The sequence below is a fragment of the Neolamprologus multifasciatus genome, chromosome 13 (genome assembly GCF_963576455.1).
Source record: "Neolamprologus multifasciatus chromosome 13, fNeoMul1.2, whole genome shotgun sequence".
Classification (NCBI taxonomy): Eukaryota; Metazoa; Chordata; class Actinopteri; order Cichliformes; family Cichlidae; genus Neolamprologus; species Neolamprologus multifasciatus.
Genome location: NC_140451.1, coordinates 10,397,808 through 10,417,625, shown reverse-complemented (window position 1 = coordinate 10,417,625; position 19,818 = coordinate 10,397,808). Strand labels below are relative to the sequence as shown.

Below are 19,818 nucleotides of genomic sequence, written 5' to 3'. Positions count from 1 at the left end.
CGTCATAGATTCATGTGTGCTCTCGTGTTTTGCTGAGTCCTACGTTGTCTCCCACGTGTACCCTCAGGCCTCTATTTGTGACGACGCTGGCCTTTACGGCTCAGGCTACAGTTCAAGAGCTGTAAGTCTTCTGTTTGTCGAACCACGTTATTTTTGCATTGTCATCCCACAGCAGTTTACTGTTATGCCATTAGTGTGATGTCTGGCTCCATGCTGATCCTGTCCTCCTCCTCATCCCATCCACAGCCCTCTGAATACAGCTGGTACTCCTCTGGAGCCAGCTCCACTCGTAGCAGCCCTGTGGTGAGCACCTTAAAACCACCGCCAGTCTGCATGAGAGCACCCAAAAACCTACTGCTAACAGCCTCCTCCTCACCTCCTCTCACCGTTGTGAGAAAGTGTGTGAACAGTTCTGTGCAGACTGAGAAGTTGTAGCAAGGTTTAACTTGGGTCCAGCTGATGCATCTGAGATAATTATCCTAAATGCATAAAATTGAATTAAGTTTCTTACTGCTGCTTTAAAGTAAATCAATTCTATTCAAGACCAAGACTTGGAATTCTGTCAGTTGCTGTTTGAACAAGATGTGTTAGAGAAAGTTTTTGGCATGGAGATGTATGAAATTACATCGATTCCTCATTTTGTGACGTTTGTCTGTTTGTATGTGTGCGTATTTGTGTCAGTCTTCCTCAGATGATGACACTGTCAGCAGTGTGTCCCAGGAACGCGGTAGCAGAGGCAGGAGGGACAGTGTGGTGAGCTGTAGTAATGGGGTAGTTGATGTGGCAGTAAATTTAAGCGCCTTTTCTTTTTTAATTGTATTGTACTGGGCATCAATAATGTAATACTCATCTGTACTTATCCTGTCTCATGTTTTACTCAGTGGCCCTCTCTTATTCTGTCTCTGCCTCTTTCTCTGTTCTCTTCATCCTGCACCTGTTGTAAGTAGTCTTCTGACCTCTTGGACATTAGTGAGTCGGCCGCTGATTATTTCAGCCGCTCCAACCGAAGAGGCAGTATTGTGTCTGACCTTGATGATTTCAGTATTCCAGATTTGGATGCTGTAAGTGACTGAACAAAGTTCCAGACGGTGTGCTTGGGAATGGAGTCTAACACAAATTACTTACAAATAAAAATGACAGAAGTAGCTTGCGCACGATTAAAAATTATATTTGGTATTTAAAACTCATTCCAATTTTTTTTTTTGTTTGTTTTTTGTGTGGAAATTAATCTGTTATTGATAGTAGGGTGCTGTGGGCCACTGCAGTGGTTGTGATTGCAGCATGGACTGCTGAGTATCTAATGTATTGGTGTCTTGATCCTTTTTCAGCTGTCAGCTCTGTAGTTTTTGTGAACATGCAGCACTTTTACCTAACTCATATTAACTTGTAAGCTGCTTTTACAGATGAGGAAACTGCTTCAAGCTTGACCATACAGGTTGTATGTTCCTAATTTATTGCATGAACATGAACTAAACTGATGGGGTTTTTTCTTGCTTGCTTTGCAGCTGGATGAAAAATGTGACAAGCAGTATTCAGATTATAGTCGAGTAAGTGCCATTACTTTTTTTTTTTCTTAAGCAAAGCATTAAATGATCTCCAATGATGGTGTTTTGGGGATACTGTGCAAAATATTTTTTAAGCTAGTTAACACAGCTATGAATCATTAAGGTATTTAAAAAAAAGAAAAAAAACACATAATAACCAGTATTATTTCTACACATAACAGGCGTCTTGCCAGCAGCCTGAAGTAAAAACAAATCATTTGTTCCCTTTTTCTTAGTTGAAACTGTGAAAAATGCCCTAATTTAACAGTTTGACAGGCAGAAAATGGAACAAGTGAAGAAGACAGACCTTAGAGGTAGTTAAGAAATGGGGCATAGACCTGACACAGGACCTGAAAGACGCATCTGACGTACTGTTCACTAAAGCCTCAGAAATGGTCTCAGCAGAGGTGTGGCTGTCAAGAACCTGTTGTTTAGTAAGGGGAACAGGGAGAAAAGACTGAGGTGTGCCAGGTTACAAGAACCGAACCGAAAATCAGTGGCAACAGGTTTTATGGAGTAATGAATCCAAATTTGATTGGTTCAAAACATCACCAAAATAAGTACGGGTACAACAGTGAGTGTCTACAGCTATCCATAATTGTTTGGTTTGAATTTCAGTTTTGCTACGTTTTGATAAATTGCTACACCTATTTACATATTTTGTTACACCTATAGAGATTTGAGGGATCGCACAAGACTTTTGTACATCCTGTTTGAGTCATGCAGAGGTCGCTATAACAGATGTCCTCAAAGGACAGTTTTGGACAGTTTTGGGGATAAGAGGTCGGAATATTGTTGCTTTTCAGACATGTAGCGCACACCAGAAGATGATCTCCATCGGATCATTTCTCACTGTTAGAAAGGCTTTTGTTTGGTTTAGGCAAGGGTGCATCCTGGGTAGAGCATACAGGTGCCAGGATGCATGTCACCCTCACTGTGTTATTATCATGTTATCTCACATCAACGTGAGGCAAGGTTAGCGAGTGTTTCATTTCAGATCGCACATACAGCTTCACCAGGTAGCGCTAAGAAAGGTTGTGTGTGTGTGTGTGTGTGTGTGTGTGTGTGTGTGTGTGTGTGTGTGTGTAAACAACTACAATTATACAAAGGAATGTGGAGAGCAGAATAACACCAGACACATTTCTGTTTCTGGTTGCAACTATTGCACTCCTCACCCCAAAGTTAATTTAAAAAAATTAAATGTAATGTCTGAGTAGTCAATAAATCAAATTTCACTGTGAATTAATTTTCTGTATTACATGCAAGCACAAAAAAATGGGAATAAAAGTAACCCAGTGTATACAAAAAGCCGTTTGGGAGTCTGAGCTGGTTTCTCTTTCAGGTGGATTTGAATAGAAAAGGATTACTCAAGAGCCATGTAGTATCAGATGATTGCTTTGCATCGTGCTGTGCTGCGTTTGTTTTTCTCACTGGGGTTTGGGGTACTTTATGTCCTCAGCCATCCTCCCGCTGTGCCACCCCGGGCCTCTCGGCAGCCACCCTGGCATCACTGGGTGGTACCTCATCACGTCGAGGTAGCACAGACACCAGCAGCGCCTACGACCCTGACACCAGTCTGAGTGAACTTAGGGTAAGAAGTTCAAATACACACAGTGTCACTTTTCTATAATAATTAGTGAATAACTGATTAGAAGTTAGCACATGAAATTCCAATTTGATTTTGGATGTTTGATTATTGTGTTTTTGAGCCTTTTACGTAAACACATATTCCTTCTGGAGCGTTGCCTCTGCTGCCCTCCTGCTGTTCTTTGTGTCTGCTTTAACCAGTTTTCTGTGTGTGTGCATGGGAGGACTGGATGGGACATGTGCCCATGACACTGTCTGTCTCTAAGTGGGCATCTGTATGTCAGCTGGACTGTTTGACATGGCAGCACGGGTGCTTTGTTGTCTCTCCCTTTTCTACTCCCCAACCTCTCTGATGCTCCAGTTTACCCCAACCATTCCCTCCATCTGCTCTACAGGATATCTATGAACTAAAGGACCAGATTCAGGATGTAGAAGGGCGGTACATGCAAGGGCTTAAAGAGCTGAAGGTAGAGGGGCTTGAGCTCACAGCATGTCTTCTCTTGTCCTCTGGGAGCAGCATGACTTCACTAACTCACACTGCCTCCCCACTCACACCCCTTGAAGTCTGTCCTGTAGCTCCTAACACCACAGCTGTTTCTTTGCCTGCTACCAGTCAGAATTGCGCAATGACTCTTTATTCCTGCATGGTGTTGTCCCTCTTCCTGTTTTGATCTTAAATGAAGACACTCCCTCCGTTAGTGCTGGTTTTTAAAGTCTTAAGAAGAAGAGTAAAAGCTCCACCTGCTGACAGATCAGTCGTTCTTTCAAATTATTTCTTCCACCCAGGCTTTCTTTGGCACAGGGTTGAATGGCCCTCTGGCTCACTGACTTTCACAGCAACTTCCTGTCCTCTAAGGAAGGAAACTGTATGTTTTTATTGATAAGAGTAGTTTACTAACAATCTTATGTTCTTGATAGTTGGATACAACTGGTGCACTTTTAACTGATTTTCTAATTTCTGGTGCACTCATAGTTTTTTTCCTGCCTTATTTCACTGCTGAAAGTGGTTGAAGGCATTTTTATTATTGTGTGACCATTTTCACCATTTGTGCATTACATAGTCCCAAATTACATATTCAGTATTTTTAATAGCAGTTTTGTATTTTAAATATCTTTTTATTAATCTGAAACTTAAACATGTGTAGTATGTTTGGCCATTTCATGTTTGATGTTACAAAAGCTGTTCTTATACCAGAGAACGCACCTGTTGCATGTAGGTGAAGTGTGCAAGAATTTATTTATTTTTTTTACGTATTAACATGTTGCAAACCTTTATCAGGAGTCACTCACGGAGGTAGAGGAGAAGTACAAGAAAGCCATGGTATCGAATGCACAGCTGGACAACGACAAAGCCAACCTCATCTATCAAGTGGACACACTCAAGGATGTCATAGAGGAGATGGAGGAGCAAATGTCAGAGATGAAGAGGGAGCTGGAAGAAAAGTCGAAGGTGATAAATCTCCCGTGTGGTAACCGGTAACGTCACAAACTCTTTACAGAAGAGTTGTGGCTAAAATGTTCTGTCTGTGCTTTCAGGATCTAGAAAGACAAAAACACACATGTACAGTTCTCCAGCATAAACAAGAGGAACTGAAAGAGGGAATCCGCCAGAGAGATGAGCTTATAGAGGTATTGTTGAACCTTAAACTTTACACTCAGCCTAGTGTTGATGTGTCTGTACTGGCTGCGGAAGATGTTTGGAAACTACTGCGCTAGCTTGACAAGGACTGATTGGCACTGGCCTGCCTCTAGATCCTCGACCATAGATCCTGTCTATTGCTCTGACAGTTCTTCCCATCCCATATATCCTATCAATCATTCATTTCTATATCTATTCCTATTCCAGCTACATCTGCTCTAATTAGTGTCTTTTCACACTGTTTCACCAGTGTCTGCCTTTTTGTCTGTATACATGTGCATTTTCACTTCTTTGTTCCATTCAGTTTTTCTTGTTTTGTTCCTGTCCTGTGTTGTGTCCTCTTGTTGCTGCTCAACACCACTCCAGGAGAGCCAGAAAATGCAGACTAAGTTAGATGCCCTCACCAGAGAGGTGTTTGACCTGCAGGAAACGATAAACTGGAAGGACAAAAAGATTGCGGTAGGAGGTCCCATGCCTTTGCTCTGACAGAACATGAGAGGCAATCGATGGCTGTGGGGTTTGTCCCCCTCTCCGCTCCAGCTCTTTTGCCTCTCATGCTGTCTCTGCATGATGGAGACCCTTGGGCATTAGCACATAACAGAACCCATTCACATACGGTTTGGATTTTTGCACGTCAAAATAACATATTTCAGTTTGATTGTGTGGCCTCAGCTAACAATAACAGTGTACTGGCACGGCGTTAAAGCCTGCTGTGGTCAACATTTCTGGAAGGATGGTCATGTGAACTCTAAGAGACATTAAGTCCATAAATTGCAGCATGAGATGCATGTTCCATCTGTGAATCGGTCAATTTGTTAATGTAGTCAGCATCGTGTTAATGTATAGTTTTTTTGTGAGAATCAGAAGCAGTGCCCCTTCAACCCCCTGTGCTCTACCTTTCCTTTTAATCTTTCCCTTTAACCCTCAAAGCTCGTCACCTTGTCCTTCTCTGCTCGTGTGCTGTTTGTTATTACGTCCCTCTTCTTTGTTCGATATGCACAGTGCATGTTTGTGCATGGTACCTGCCTTGTTCCAGCATGTGTGGCATTGCATGTCTATCCAAAGTCTATCCAACTTCTCTGCCTCTTCTCCTCTCTCTTGTCTTCTCTCATCCATGTGGCCAGGCCCTAGAGAGGCAGAAAGAGTACTTTGATTGCATTAGGAATGAAAGAGATGAGCTCAGAGATGAGCTCGCTGACATCAAGGGGAAATCCAAAGCAGGAGAGGTAGGTCAACCGAATGACAAAAAAAATAAAGGTTACAGGAAAGAGCTGCTGGCCAAAAGATTTTTGTTGTTGTTGTTTTTGTTCTTCTTGGAACTAAGCCTGCTGTTTTGTTGTTATACTTTTTACTTCCACCGCTTTGTTTTTCTTTCTGCTTTCTTTGTTGTTTCACTTATTTTAATTCGTTTTTTGTTTTTTCCCCTGCTTCCTACTTGTGCATAACTTTTGGTAACTGCTGAATTTGTTCTTGACCCTGACTACGTTTCATTAAATAAAATTCCTAATGTATGCAAACATTATCACTGTAGCACTTGGATCTCAACATGTTAACTTTCCTGTTAACAGCAATGTGAGTTCAGATGATGAGAATGCACACTGCTAGTACGTGTTGTTGTAACAGTTCAATAGATTTAACTAGAGTCATGTTTCTTTACCCACTGCCAGATGGGGTGACGTTATCTGATATCAAATTTTGCAATAATATTAAAGTGTTTTGCAAAACTTGTCAGAACACAAGCAGAACATTGTTTGAAGCCATCATTATTCTCATCAAGCAGTTGTTGTTTCAGTCCAGTTTGTTCTTTCAGGCTTGGATTAGTGCAGCCTGTGCAGTGTCAGGGTGTAAAACATTGGAATGAATGTCTCGATCCACACGTTTAAACATCTACAAATCATTAACTGTTACATCCTGGAACCACAGCACTCACTGTGAGGGATGGTATCCTATAAAAAAAAAAAAGTATAATAGAACAAGGCTTCAGCTAGCTTTTTTTTTTTCCTTAACTACAGAAACATGGGCTGGTCATCATCCCAGATGGTACACCAAACGGAGATGTCAACCACGAGTCTCCGTCCTCAGGGATCACTTTGGTCTCCCAGGAGGCCGCCCAGGTGCTGGAGTCTGCAGGAGAGGGTCCACTGGGTGAGTTGGACCATCTGTTGCCTATATAGTGGGAATGTTTACAGCAAGCTAGGCATTTCATCAATTTTTCCTTGGAAAAGACTAAAGTTCTCAGCTTGATTAAATGTACTCTCCTTGTGTTTTGTAGATGTCAGGCTACGGAAGTTGGCAGAGGAGAAGGACGAACTTTTGGCTCAGATCAGGAAACTGAAGAATCAGCTGGAGGAGGAGAAACAGAAACACTCAAAGGTGGACAGTTCGTACACAGATGGGGAGAGGATGGAAAACGGTACAGACCTGCACCTTATTGAAATGCAGAGTAAGTTGACCTCGCTACCTGACTTACACGACAGCTAAACCGCAACCACCCCTTTTTGTTTTAACGTTGAAACTCTGCTCTCTGTAGGAGATGCCAACAGACAGATTAGTGAATACAAATTCAAGCTTTCAAAAGCAGAACAGGAAATGGGTACAATGGATCAAAATGTAAGTGAAATGTTTTGCAGAAACCTCAGTAAAAAAGTTTGTATTGTGGCTAAAATGGGAAACTAATCCGTTCCGGGTTTTGTTTTTGATTTTTTTTCTCCCCCAGATTAACAGACTTGAAGGGCAAGTCTCCCGGTACAAGGCAGCGGCAGATAACGCAGAGAAAATCGAGGACGAACTTAAAGCAGAAAAACGTAAACTTCAAAGAGAGGTAACAACACCTAAATCAGATTTAGCCCAGAGCACAAACCTGATGTGGCAGAATGTTGACTGTGTTATCTCCCTCTGCTCCCCCACAGCTGCGCACAGCTTTAGATAAGGTAGAGGAGATGGAGATGACCAACAACCACTTAGTAAAGCGCCTTGAGAAAATGAAGGCCAACAGGAATGCCCTTCTGTCACAGCAATGAGGCAAGGCAGCGTCACCACAGAAGCCCTTAAATTCGCACCTCAGACCTCTGACTGCCATATTGCGACTGGAGCACATTTCCATTTTCAGCTGTAACACTTTGAGATTTGTAGCTAACCAAAAACACTTAAAACCTGTAGCACAGGCAAACGAACTGAACTGTTTTCTTTGTTTATTTGAATCAGAGACATTGGTTTTGTGTGGGAATGAACTCAGAAATACAACTAATAAAACTACACGAGTTGCTGGGAGATACATCTGAGGACATTTCTCTACTCACTACTTAAAATTTCAGAGCTTTATACTACATGTTATCCATGAGATTTATTTCCCTCTGACTGGGTGCTTGACTGTACTTTTTGTTTTGTTTTTTTTTGATGTGCTTTTTTTTTTTTTTTTTTTTTTTTTGTTCCATAAGTTGCATGAATGAGTATGATGCTTTTTAAACAATTCAACCCTGATGGCTGCTCCAGCCCCGCACCTTCCTGACTTCCTCTCACACAGTGAAGTGCCTTTTCACACCAGGAGATTGGGGGTCTGCACCGCTTAATAAAACAATAATTGTTTTAACAGGTACATGTATTTAAAAAGGAAAAAAATAAAATAAATAAAGGTGCAGTTATTATTTGAATATATATATATATATAAAACCAACTGTGTCTGCTGCGGTTTCTTTGAAATTTTTCAAATATTTAAAAGATTTCTTGAAAATAAATGTGTCATTTACAGAAGTGTGGATTCCATTTTATTTTATTTTTTTATGTAGGACAATCGACCTACATTATTTCTACATAGATCTTAAGGCACTTTACATGTTAGAACAGTTCCCAGTAGAACTGTTGTACTACTGGGGATCTACTGGGATCTTCCCACACAACCATCATAGGGTTTACAGAGGGGAGTCCAAATCTCTGGGTGAAAATCCCTTGCTGATGCCAGTGGTCAGAATTGTCAGACTGCTTAAAGCTGCTAGGACAATAATGATAACCCAACCACTCATCACAACCAAGCTGTGCAGAAGAGCATTTTCTTCTGCAACAATATGTTGAACCTTAAAGCAGATGGGTTACAGCAGCAGAAGACCACACTGGATGCCACTCCTTTCACCCAAGAACAGGAAACTGAGACTAAAAAGAAAAATGCCCCCTGGGCTGATTTCTGCTGCAAGGTAGGATCATTGTGTGATGCTGTCACATCAGCATGTATCGAAAACTCTGCTGAATGTTTCCAACACTGTTTTGAATCCATGCCATGGAGAATTAATACAGTGCTGAAGGCAAAGGGGTGTCTAGCCTGGTACTAGCAAGGTGCACCTACTTAAGTTCTGTCTCTTGAACCTAAACTAAAAGCTGGTTTGACAGGAGAGGGGTCTGATGGCTGATGATGTGCCACTTTTGGATACTCTTAGAACAAGAACTAAGCTGTCACTCTGAGACTGAGGCTCTGTTGAGATCATTTCTCATTCATGTGAGAAGAAATGAAATTAATTCAACAGGGAGCCAGTGAAGAGAAACTAAGCTGTTCTTATTAACCAAGAGGTCTTCATTTGATTCTAATACTGAAGAGAAGCCCAAAATGTTATCAGGGGCCAAACGAGGACAATGCTGGTTTAGCCACATACACCGGATACTCTTTCAATGTTCAACCCAACCATTATAGCGCCATCTTATGGTCAAATTGCTGGCATCCTGAAAGATGATTTCAAACCAGGAGGATTTTAAAAACCTCAAATGAAGCCCATCATTATGGCCCTTTAGTGATTCTTTTATGAGCTAAAAATACTTCAATGGCCAAGCTAAAGATTCATGCTAACATCTGGTGTCCTGTCATTCCTACTGCCCTGAAAGTGAAGGCTACAAAAAAGCCACAGAACAAAACTACAAATTTTGTGGACCATTTTTATTAAATATTATCTGCTTTTCTTCTGTTGTTTCCAGTCAAACTTTCTTTCCCATGAATGTCTTTTAACACGTTAATCCCACTGCTAAGCAGTACTTGAAAGGGGCTGTCAGAATTCTTCACTTCAAGTTGTGTTACTGTGATGTGCGAGTAAAGAATTGAAGCTGATTTTGGAATCTTAAAAAGTGGAGCATGTCTTTTAGATTTCTGCTTCTCTATGCATAGAGCGAGGGAAGTCTGCACCAATTTCCACTTTTGAAACTCTGAAATCAAAAGATGTGTTTAAAGTATAGAATTTAATTTGTGCCCGTTTGGAATCACTAATAATAACTCAGGTTCATTTTCTTCTTTAAAAACAAAACAGAGTAAATCAGGTTAAGTACAGTTCACTCACTTTTCTGGTCTTCTGCGGGTGTTAAACTAGTTACTGTCCCTCAGGTGTTGATGGAAACACTAGCAGAGCTGCTTTAACTTCCTTCACACAGAGTGCTGAAACAGCTTCGACTGACAGGTGGAATGGAGAAGTAATAAAAGTCGAGCTCATTTGCTGGCACGTTTTCGGGTTTCGTTATGGGACTTGTGACCCACTTCTATTTTCCTGGCTTCATGCCTGAAGTCTTACTGTTAGGAAACCATGTGGAGCCTTGGCACTTTTCAGTAAGCCGTTCAGAAAGGGTTTCCTGTGACAGAGACTGTTTTATAACAGAATTTTTACTCATAAAGACAGAAATGTGAAGTCTTGTTTTCTATAAAGTATTTATTTACAGTATGTGTTATTTAAGAAAAAGAAAAAGAGCTTATATAGTTGATTTTTTTCAGCCATGATGAGCAGTTTCAACACCTCTCAAACACTTTGTAGAGATCGGGTAAGTTGGCGATCTGCAGCACAGTGCCATCCTCGCTGAAGCTCTTCGGAGGACTGAAGAGGGTTCGGAAAGCTTTAAAGATGAGGTGTTCGACTTTCCACCGCCAAGAGTTCACCTCAGTGCCCTGAAACGTCACGAGCGTTACACCTCACACGAGACAAAACAAGGTCCATAACTGGCTGGACAATTTCTGCAAAGTTCAGTATTCACACCTGCTCCTCTCCTGGCTCGGCCTCCAGGATGTACTGCTTCCTGATGGAGTAGAACATGCTGCACTCTTTGCTGAAGTCTCTGAAACAGTCCTTTTCACCGTCCCAGTTTACCTGCACGACATCGCCGCACAAAGGTCTTCAGTTTGTGTTTCCAGAATTGTAGCTTAAATGGAGAGGCTATGATCTAGCTTACCTCAGTTGCCAGGCGCAGGATGAACATGGGGAGACCCTCCATGACTGGGGTGTAGTTGTCGAGGAGCAGCGGGAGTCCTAGTAGGTTTCCTTCCTGTTGTGGATGTGTTTTGGGTTTGGTTTCTTTTTTAGTTATAACATGAGTTCGAACAATGTTGAAATGCAAGCAGAAATTATCTAAAGAGAATATTTCTGACCTGGTCTATCTCCATGGAGAAGTAGTCCTCTAGCATCTCCGCTTTCTTTTTCAGGAAGTCCACTATGTACTGAGCCAGGCCTTCTTTGGGACCGTCCTCTTCAGTCCAGCCGCTCTCCTCTGACTCCAAAGCCAACATGGCCAAGTCATAAAGAGGTGCTGGGGTCTGAAAACACATTATCCACCATTAGGATCCACACAGTGTTTTCTACTCACTGACGTTGTACACTTTACTTACAGACAGTCTGAGTACACCGAAATTTCCAAAGTCATAAATAAGTATTTGGTAGAAAAGCTCCTGGCTGTAAGAGAAACACATTATGAGACATCCAGCTTGAAAGAGCAGAGCTGAACAGAGTTTTTTCACGGTTCTCACCTGAGTTTGTTGGTGTTGAGCAGGTAGAGCTTAGTATGATGTTGCACCAGAGACCACTGGGGATTGACGCAGCCCACAAACGAGTGGTTCTGCATCATTTCTTGAAGACCTGGAGAGAATGTGCATGAATAAAACATGTTTGGCTCTGTTTTGTTATATAAATCACAAAAACTGCTCTTAAAGTTCATCAATAAAGAGTTTATTTGAGACATGCTGAGAGGTCGAATGAATCATTAGGAGAGCATGATGTAGCAGCAGAAGAAGTGTTGTAAAGCTGGTTATGAAAAACGACCTGGGCCCCGGAGCAGGAAGTCAAATCAGTGGAAAATTTTAGAGAGTCAAAGAGGTTCTTATGTTGGACTGCTCAGTTTAGCCGGGATGGAGATTCCCCAGATCTGATTCGGCGCTAGTGCTCAGAGGTACAGGGCAGGTTTTGTGACGCCACACCTTTGTGCATGTTCTCTGTGATCTCAGCTCTCAGCTCTTTGATGCTGTTCAGTTTGATCACTCGTCTCTTGGGCGTGGCTGCGGCCGTCAAGTCCTCGCCTTCTTCCTGCTGCTGCTCTTTCTGCTCTGTCCTCGGTCGCTTCCTGTCTCACAATAACACACACAGACCCAATCACACCAGGTGACATTAAAAATGCTGTGGGACTTAACAGGATGTGCCAATGATCATACATGTTAACACACATTTAGTTGCAGATATTTGTTGTCTTAAAAATATAAAGTCTACATGTACTCCAAGATTGGACTGGATGACTTTCTTTGTTGGCCACTTGGGGGCAGAAGAAACCAACAGTATTCATCTGGAGTCATGTTTCTGCTAAGCTAACTCCAATATTTATCCTTTCTTTATCTACTTCTACAACAAGGAGGAATATGTGGCTCTGAAGCTGCCAGATGTTTGACTTTTCTTGTCTGATTTGTCACAGCTGTTTTGTACTGCGTAGTTGGCTCACTTTAAATTTTGCCTGAAACTCTTTAATCACCCTTTACAGCTCAGGAATCTATCTATGAAGGATCTTCAGTGTTCATGTTTTAACAACTGTCTCGCCAAAACTCACCACTAGATGTCAGTAGGTTACAGTCAGCTGAATTCTGTTTTCTTACTCCTCCATATTCAAGTGAATAATGCAATAATGCCAGCTACAGTTGCTGCTGTAGGACAAACATCTCTGGCCGTTCATCTGTAGTGAGTGTGACTGTCACTCCACCGTTTACCTCACCCGTCAATATCTGTCCACGTCTATGTACTCTGGTGGAGGCTGTAAAACCTTGTGAAAGGAGTCTGATACCAGTTGATGAGTCAGTGAAAATCACTCCTGTGTAATCGCAGCGATAATGAGCTGAGTTTTTGAGGATATCCTGAACCTTCCTGTTGATAAGCGCTGCTCTTTTTTCAGCTGTTAGCTGTTGTTAGCTGGCGCTGAAAGTGAAACTTTCTTTAAAGTGGATCTAAAATCACCCTCACAGGTAGTGAATAAACTCTTATACAATGTGAGTTTAACCAAATAGTTTATCAGAGGGAAAGTGTGATTCTTAGGATACTCGAGCCTGGTGGTATACTATTACCTCATGTACGTGTGGCCAATCTTTAGCCACATACATAAACAGATGTCGTCTTGATGCATTCTTAATCATCCAGGAAAATAAATCTCCAAAAGTTGATTCTGTTCATCTGGACGTAGCGTTTTCTGGGAGAAACATTTCGTCACTCATCCAAGTGACTTCTTCAGGGAATCACACCTTCCCTCTGATAAACTATTTGGTTAAACTCACATTGTATAAGAGTTTATTCACTACCTGTGAGAGTGATTTTAGATCCACTTTAAAGAAAGTTTCACTTTCAGCGCCAGCTAACAACAGCTAACAGCTGAAAAAAGAGCGGCGCTTATCAACAGAAAGGTTCAGGATATCCTCAAAAACTCAGCTCATTATCGCTGCGATTACACAGGAGTGATTTTCAGTGACTCATCAACTGGTATCAGACCCCTTTCACAAGGTTTTACAGCCTCCACCAGAGTAAATAGACGTGGACAGATATTGACGGGTGAGGTAAACGGTGGAGTGACAGTCACACTCGCTACAGATGAACGGTGACTTCTTCAGTCAAGTGACTTCTTCAGTCTCCAGACTGAAGAAGTCACTTGGATGAGTGACGAAACGTCTCTCCCAGAAAACGCTACGTCCAGATGAACAGAATCAACTTTTGGAGATAAAAACATGTCCATCTTAGCCACTGTATTCAATATGACTTGGCAACATGGTTTCACAAACCATCGCCTGCTCCTATGTATTTAATTCTATTTCTGTATTAATTCTAATTTAATGAGAAAGCAACACTTTGTTGGAAGACATATTGATACACTCCTCAATGCATATTTAAGAGCACAGCATTCTTTTTTTCAGTTAAATAACCTTAAAAAAATGACATGCTGTAACTTTAAATGCCATTGTTAGTTAAACACAACACTGCTTTTGTTACTGATTGGCCCTAAGGGTGATGTCTCATCAGTGAGTGCTGATCCATGTTTACTTTTACATTCTTCTTTCTGCTCTCTTACACAACTCATTTGCTGCAGGTCAATGTTCAGATTTGCTCACAGTGCAGGATCAATCGTACATTAGACTTGTCCTGATCTAACTTGCAGAAATTCTGACAGGATTACACTTAAAGTTACTCCCTGACTGAGTCTTTAATCCCTGCTGACTCACACAATCTGATGCGGCTGCTGCACATATGTCATTCACCTCTGATTATCAAGAGCACCGACGCTGCCTTGTTCCTCGCCCTTTGGCACCTCTGCTTCCTGTTCAGCCAGCGCCTCCAGCATGTCTGAGTCATCTACATCGTCCATCTCTATGCTGTCCGCCTGGATGGCTTTGATCGCAGTCTGCCCACTGCTGGGACCAGCAGGCTCGGGATCAGGGAGCGGCTTTTCCTTCGGTTGGAGGAAGGCATCTAGCTTCTGTGTGCGACAGTCGGTCCTCACCATCTGATGTGCGTAGACTCGCTCGCTAGACTCCGATGTGGTGCTGGAGGCCTTAACCTCGGTGTTACCTGAGACTGACAGTCCCGGCAACAACGTCTACACAAAGACAGAGATGGGCATAGACTGTAAATGGCCTGGTGGTAACTTCCACTGCTGAAAGATGAAGCCAGGGCAAAAGCCTTTCATACAAATGTTGTCACTTGTGGTTGCAAAAAAACAAAGATGGAGACAGGAACGCTAAATTTGAGCTTTAAAAGAAATGCAGGAAATGAAAGCGACTGTATCCATCTTTTATCTACAGTCTGCAGTAAACACGTGGCGGTGCACAATACGTCAGATAATGTGGACGTGAAACAGTAGGGGCACAGTAAGAAAGAGACCTTGTCACTTCATACCTGAGTGAAATATGTACGTGAGGAGTTGGAGCCCAGGAGTTTGCTCTCAATGTGCTTCTGAACGCTCTCGATGACACTGTCCTCATGCAGGAAGTGCACTTCATGTTTAGTGGGATGAACATTAACATCCACATTCTGAGGAGCGATTTCTAAGCTGTGAAAGTTAGAAAACAACAGTGATTCAAGGTTGTAACTCAAGAAACAGTGTTAGAAGAGTCCTAAATGTGATTCAGATATGTCAATAACAAGCAACAGATGGTCTTTGTTGATGCAGAGAAGCCCTTTGACCAAGCTGAACAATTTGGTTTAGGTCATAATTTCATTAACTCCTTTAAGGTTCTTTTTAATGGCCCTATGGCAACTGTTACAGCTAATGTGGTTAGGTCTAAAAACTCTTAAGAGAGGAAGTCAACAGTCCCCTGTCGCCACTATTATTCAGTCTGGCTATAAAGTCGTTAACTGATACAAAAAGATGTGACCCTGCAGTCTGTAGGATTGCAATCGGTCAGGATCTTCATAAGATTACTTTATATGCTGATGATGTTTTATTATTCTTGTCTAACCCTACAAAAATCAGTAAATCGTCTAATAGAAATGATACATTTATTTAGCACCTTTTCTGGTATAAAAATTTATTTCTCCAAATCTGAGGCTATGTCAGCAACAAACACCCAAATCTTTTACTTCCTCCCCTTTAGAAATGGTCTCTGATGGGTTTTGTCTACTTGGGTATATTTCCAACATCCCAGTTTGATCAGATGTTTAAAGCTTATTTATGCAATAAGATTAAGCAAGATCTTGAACTTTACAACTCACTCCCTATGTCCTGGTTACACGGGGTCTTACTTCTTAAGATCAATGTTCTCCCACATCTGCTCTATCAAGCGAGGATGATTCGCTTCGAATAGTAAAAAAATTTAAAAATATAAAAGAAAGTTTCATCTGGTCCAAAAGATGGGCACTCATAAAGAAGTCAACTTTGCAGCTTCATAGAATTTAGAAAATATCAATTGAGACGTCTTCAATTAAGCTTTATATTGAATCTTCAGCGTCTAAGCACCCTCTTTCAAACCTAATTGTTATGAAGAATATGAAAACTGTAAAAGATTGGTGTAGGAACCCAATCACAATAAAAACACTCAAGGACTGGAGGGAAGTGCAATGGATTGCAGTGAGAACTGAAATAACATCCATCTTCCCCAACTGTTACCAATCCGGATTTCTTACCAGGTCATTTAAACAATGGACTGTGAGGTTTTCTTTTAGAGACCAACTGGAGAATGTGGTCCTACTGACCTTTAATCAAATAGAGCAAGAATGTAAGATAGGAACAACCTCTTGCATTACTTTCAGATAAGAGACTATGTCAATAACAAAACCGGTCCACTAAACAATGTCAAGGTCTCTGACACTGAAATTTTCTACAAGGAGTAATATTTCAGTTAGCATGTTGTACAAAATTCAGAGGGTGTACTCTGGGACCAGGACAGCTGAGACAGACCGTTGGCAGACTTTTCTTTCACACAGCCCCTTTCAAACTTCAAGTCTGCCACTTCACTTTAATGTTGTAAGTGTAAAATAAACTGTCTTACACACATTTGAGTTCTCTGTGAATTGCAGAAAACTGAATTGAAACTGAGCTCAACCTGCTGTCTCTTCTCCTTGATCTCCCAAATATTTAGATCTGTCTTTTCTGTGGCAGGAAAAAAATGTACTACTAAAGAGGATTTCTCATTAAACTCACCCAATCACCAGGCAGCACTGGATGATACTGGAACACACCCGTCATTATGTGCCTGGTCCAGTTTTAACAAGTTTTTAACAAGAACTTTTGCATAAAACTTCAAGCGATGGTCAAGCTGTGATAACTGAGTTACAAGGATAGATGAATGTCAAAAAGATGTGTCTTCCCCCTGCTAAGCCTAACTGTTATTGTTGTTATTAACAGGTGTACGACTTAAAAAAGCAAACACACACAAAACCACACAGGTAAAGTACATTACCTCAAGTAAAGGAACGGGTGTGTGTTCTTGGGGAGATATGCAGCATAAACTGTCTCAATCGCTTTCTTCAAAGCGCTCGACTCCACCAGACGATCTGAGACATCGCAGAAGACAGCTTCATTTAACAGAAACACAGCAGCTAACAAGATTAAATGCTAACTGCTGTGTTTCCAGTAAGTTTCTGTGGTACGTACGGTTTATGAACAGGATCAAAATGCATTTCTTGACTGAATAGTTTGCATTTGAGATGTAGCCTTTCATCTTATAAGCGAGCTTCTGATCTTCACAGGCAACCTCGATCAGCTCCCTGGGAACATACCACAGAGCCGGTCATGCAATCAGCTCAGAGGTGAGAAGAGGTCGCATAAAAAGCAGCGCTCATCAAAGGAGATTTGCCGGAATACCTGCTGACTGCGTTGCCAAAAATCCCTCGAATATTGTCCACTACAGACGCATTGGGAAGAGTCCTTACGTCTGCCACGGTCTCTCCTTGCTGGAAAGAGGAGTCACAAAAACAGACAGCAAATAGTTTATTTGAAGAAAACTGCTTTGCATGCTTGAGGGAGGCATTTAATTTAAATGAAAAATAAAGCACATCTTACCTTTTTGACAGAGAAGCTTTTTCCTGAGTTGTGTATGGCGTACCTGCAGAGTAAGACAATGTTAACAAGTTGAAGCAAATTCACCAAGAATCATGAGATACGAATAAAACCCACACCTGCCGACCACTTCTACAATCCTGGAGTACTCATCGCTCGGGCTCTTTAGAGCTTTTCTCCTGGTGGAGACGTTATAGAAAAGATCCTCCACCTGCCATCAACAAGAAGAGCAGCTTCTCAGCATCTATAAATTGTATTTTATAGAACAGCTCATCTGCAGGGAGAACTCACAAGGATCTGCGTTCCCTGGTTTCCAGCACATGGTTTGGGAGGGCCTTTTAGTTTGCCATCGCTGTAGTTGGCTCTGCAAGAGAACACAACAAATTTATGAGGGAGCTGACATCCTAGTTGTTTTGTAGCCTTTAGTAAGGCTTTAGAGCAGATAAGGAATGCAACAGTACCTGTAAGCGCACTTTGCATCAGCAGTCTTTGTGGTTATAGTCACATGGGCAACATGGCTTATACTAGCAAGGGCCTGCAGACAAGAACAAACACAATAAATGTAATGCAGAACAAATAAATACAGTGAAGGCAGACAGAGGTGCACAGCTCACCTCTCCTCTGAATCCATAGGTTGCGATACTCGAAAGGTCCTCAAAAGTTTGAAGTTTGCTCGTGGTGAACCTCTCACAAACGATTTCCATGTCCTCCTTCTGCAGTAGTGAAAAAGAGTTTCACTTGGTACACAGCATATTCTGAACAAACTACCATAACGTTACCAGCAGGGTCATTCTGAGGCAACCCTTCATACTGACCCTTAAAATTTGAAGTGATTTTTAATCAAAGCCAAACAAAGAATTTTGTTTTTCATAGCATAAATATGTCTGACGTAACATAAAACATCATTTGTAAGCTTGTTTGTAAGCTTAGGCACTCATTCAGTTTTAACTTCATGCAATCAGTTGTTATAGTCATATATCATTGTATGCTTGTTCCTCACTGTGGTGCGAAAGCTAAAGCCTGTGACAAGTAATTATGAGTAAGTACTATGTAATTCTCCATCTGGTCAAAACTAAGATTTATACAATTTAACAATACATCCCTGTGGGTTGGAACATGAAAATCATGTCATTTTAATTACATTTTCTTGAAAAATCAATCCTTTTTTTATATATATACTTATATTACTTCTCATTTTGTCATATTTAATGTTACCACAAATTACTGGGGCAAATTGTTAGAAGACATGAAAAAATGGCTGTAGTTACAAGAAAACAGCTCAAGTATAAAATGTTCAAATGTGTTAACAAGTACACTTGAGTTGGTGTCTTCCGTCTTTCAGTTCAGGGAAAGACTTAGCACACTCAGTGAGAGAAGAAAACCAAAATAGCTTAACCCTGACTGAGTAATGATAAAGCAGAAGCCACCCAACTAAAAGGGTGGATCCTCCGCCCTGCTCCCCTCATGTGTCACCCACCCTGATGCCAGTGCCGTTGTCCTGAATTTGAAGAAGTTTCAGTCCGCCGTCCTTCAACGTCACCTGAATGCTTGTGGACTTTGCATCCAAACTGGAACAATTGTAAAACACAAAAGTGTATTTACCACAGGGTCACACTGCACGCTAAGAGGAGACAGTTACAGGTCTGTTACTATGTTACACGTGATGTAAACAGTCACCCCTGCCATGTATGGCCACCTTTATTAATCCCGCTACTTGGATATTTAAGTCACTAGTCGTACAGTGACTTAAATATCCTAACGTTAGTGCTCACGTTATTGAAACTGCTCTTTATATAGCTGCTAATTTACCAGTTTTCAATCATTTCTTTGACGGCGTTGGCAGGACGCTGAATAACTTCTCCCGCAGCAATGCGGTTGACAACAGTCTCGTCGAGCCTCCGGATAACTCCCGCCATGTTTACAGTGCTGCTGACTTGTAGTTTGGTTAAAGTTAAAGGGCAGGCAGAACGTGCGAGTACGCAAACATATGGAATAAACGGTATTTATTTAAGCTAAAGTGCAGCATTACTGCTGTACACGAAACTGAGCACGCTTGTGACCAGAGAGGAAGCAAACAAACAGACCACTCACTCCGCCTGAAAATGTCAGGGTATGTCAGAAATTATAATGTTGGTCCCTCAAATACCTCAATAACCGTTATAATAAATGTTTTAAAACTATTAATATATTTTAAAAATAAACTATAATTGCGGAGACATATTTTAGACAGAATTTTTAATTTATTTAGATAAAGGCACGCATCTTCCTAAACACACAATCTTCGACGACAGCGCGGGT

The 19,818-nt window shown here is 41.4% G+C and overlaps 2 protein-coding genes across 6 annotated transcripts in view; one reads left to right on the top strand and one right to left on the bottom strand.

The window, feature by feature from the left end:
- lrrfip2 (leucine rich repeat (in FLII) interacting protein 2) overlaps positions 1-8,393 on the top strand; it is a 20,888-nt gene extending 12,495 nt beyond the window's left edge. The window contains exons 12-27 of one of the 4 annotated variants that reach the window (XM_085182639.1): positions 68-121; positions 247-303; positions 682-753; positions 948-1,061; positions 1,506-1,547; positions 3,004-3,135; positions 3,527-3,598; positions 4,411-4,581; positions 4,668-4,760; positions 5,137-5,229; positions 5,895-5,996; positions 6,783-6,915; positions 7,043-7,213; positions 7,301-7,380; positions 7,487-7,591; positions 7,680-8,393. In XM_085182639.1, the coding sequence (XP_085038765.1) occupies positions 68-121; positions 247-303; positions 682-753; positions 948-1,061; positions 1,506-1,547; positions 3,004-3,135; positions 3,527-3,598; positions 4,411-4,581; positions 4,668-4,760; positions 5,137-5,229; positions 5,895-5,996; positions 6,783-6,915; positions 7,043-7,213; positions 7,301-7,380; positions 7,487-7,591; positions 7,680-7,790 (1,602 nt within the window). In that variant the 3' untranslated portion in view covers positions 7,791-8,393. The remainder of the gene's footprint in view (positions 1-67; positions 122-246; positions 304-681; positions 754-947; positions 1,062-1,505; positions 1,548-3,003; positions 3,136-3,526; positions 3,599-4,410; positions 4,582-4,667; positions 4,761-5,136; positions 5,230-5,894; positions 5,997-6,782; positions 6,916-7,042; positions 7,214-7,300; positions 7,381-7,486; positions 7,592-7,679) is intronic. The other 3 variants (XM_085182640.1, XM_085182641.1, XM_085182642.1) reach the window with 3 other exon arrangements.
- mlh1 (mutL homolog 1, colon cancer, nonpolyposis type 2 (E. coli)) lies at positions 7,715-19,818 on the bottom strand. Of its 2 annotated transcripts, XM_085182645.1 has the most exons (20): positions 19,330-19,818; positions 18,998-19,088; positions 18,135-18,233; positions 17,982-18,055; positions 17,812-17,884; positions 17,640-17,731; positions 17,524-17,566; positions 17,326-17,414; positions 17,116-17,228; positions 16,922-17,015; positions 14,919-15,072; positions 14,282-14,619; positions 11,978-12,120; positions 11,531-11,639; positions 11,393-11,456; positions 11,156-11,320; positions 10,960-11,052; positions 10,767-10,877; positions 10,530-10,678; positions 7,715-10,368 (listed from the first exon to the last, which is right to left on the bottom strand). In XM_085182645.1, the coding sequence occupies exons 1-20, from the start codon at positions 19,434-19,436 to the stop codon at positions 10,293-10,295; spliced, it is 2,277 nt and encodes a 758-aa protein (XP_085038771.1). In that variant the 5' UTR covers positions 19,437-19,818; the 3' UTR covers positions 7,715-10,292. The 2 variants fall into 2 exon arrangements, with proteins under 2 accessions (XP_085038771.1, XP_085038770.1); XM_085182644.1 differs by lacking the exon at positions 7,715-10,368 and having other exon boundaries at positions 10,428-10,678; positions 19,330-19,815.

What these genes read in the sequence shown, in the direction of transcription:
- mlh1 (XM_085182645.1), bottom strand. Translation starts at nt 19,436, where the DNA reads ATGGCGGGAGTTATCCGGAGGCTCGACGAGACTGTTGTCAACCGCATT. An exon ending in CTCAACACCAACAAACTCAG is followed by an intron (nt 11,457 to 11,530) that starts GTGAGAACCGTG and finishes TTTCTCTTACAG; the next exon opens with CCAGGAGCTTTTCTACCAAA. An exon ending in CTCTACAAAGTGTTTGAGAG is followed by an intron (nt 10,369 to 10,529) that starts GTGTTGAAACTG and finishes TCTCTGTCACAG; the next exon opens with GAAACCCTTTCTGAACGGCT.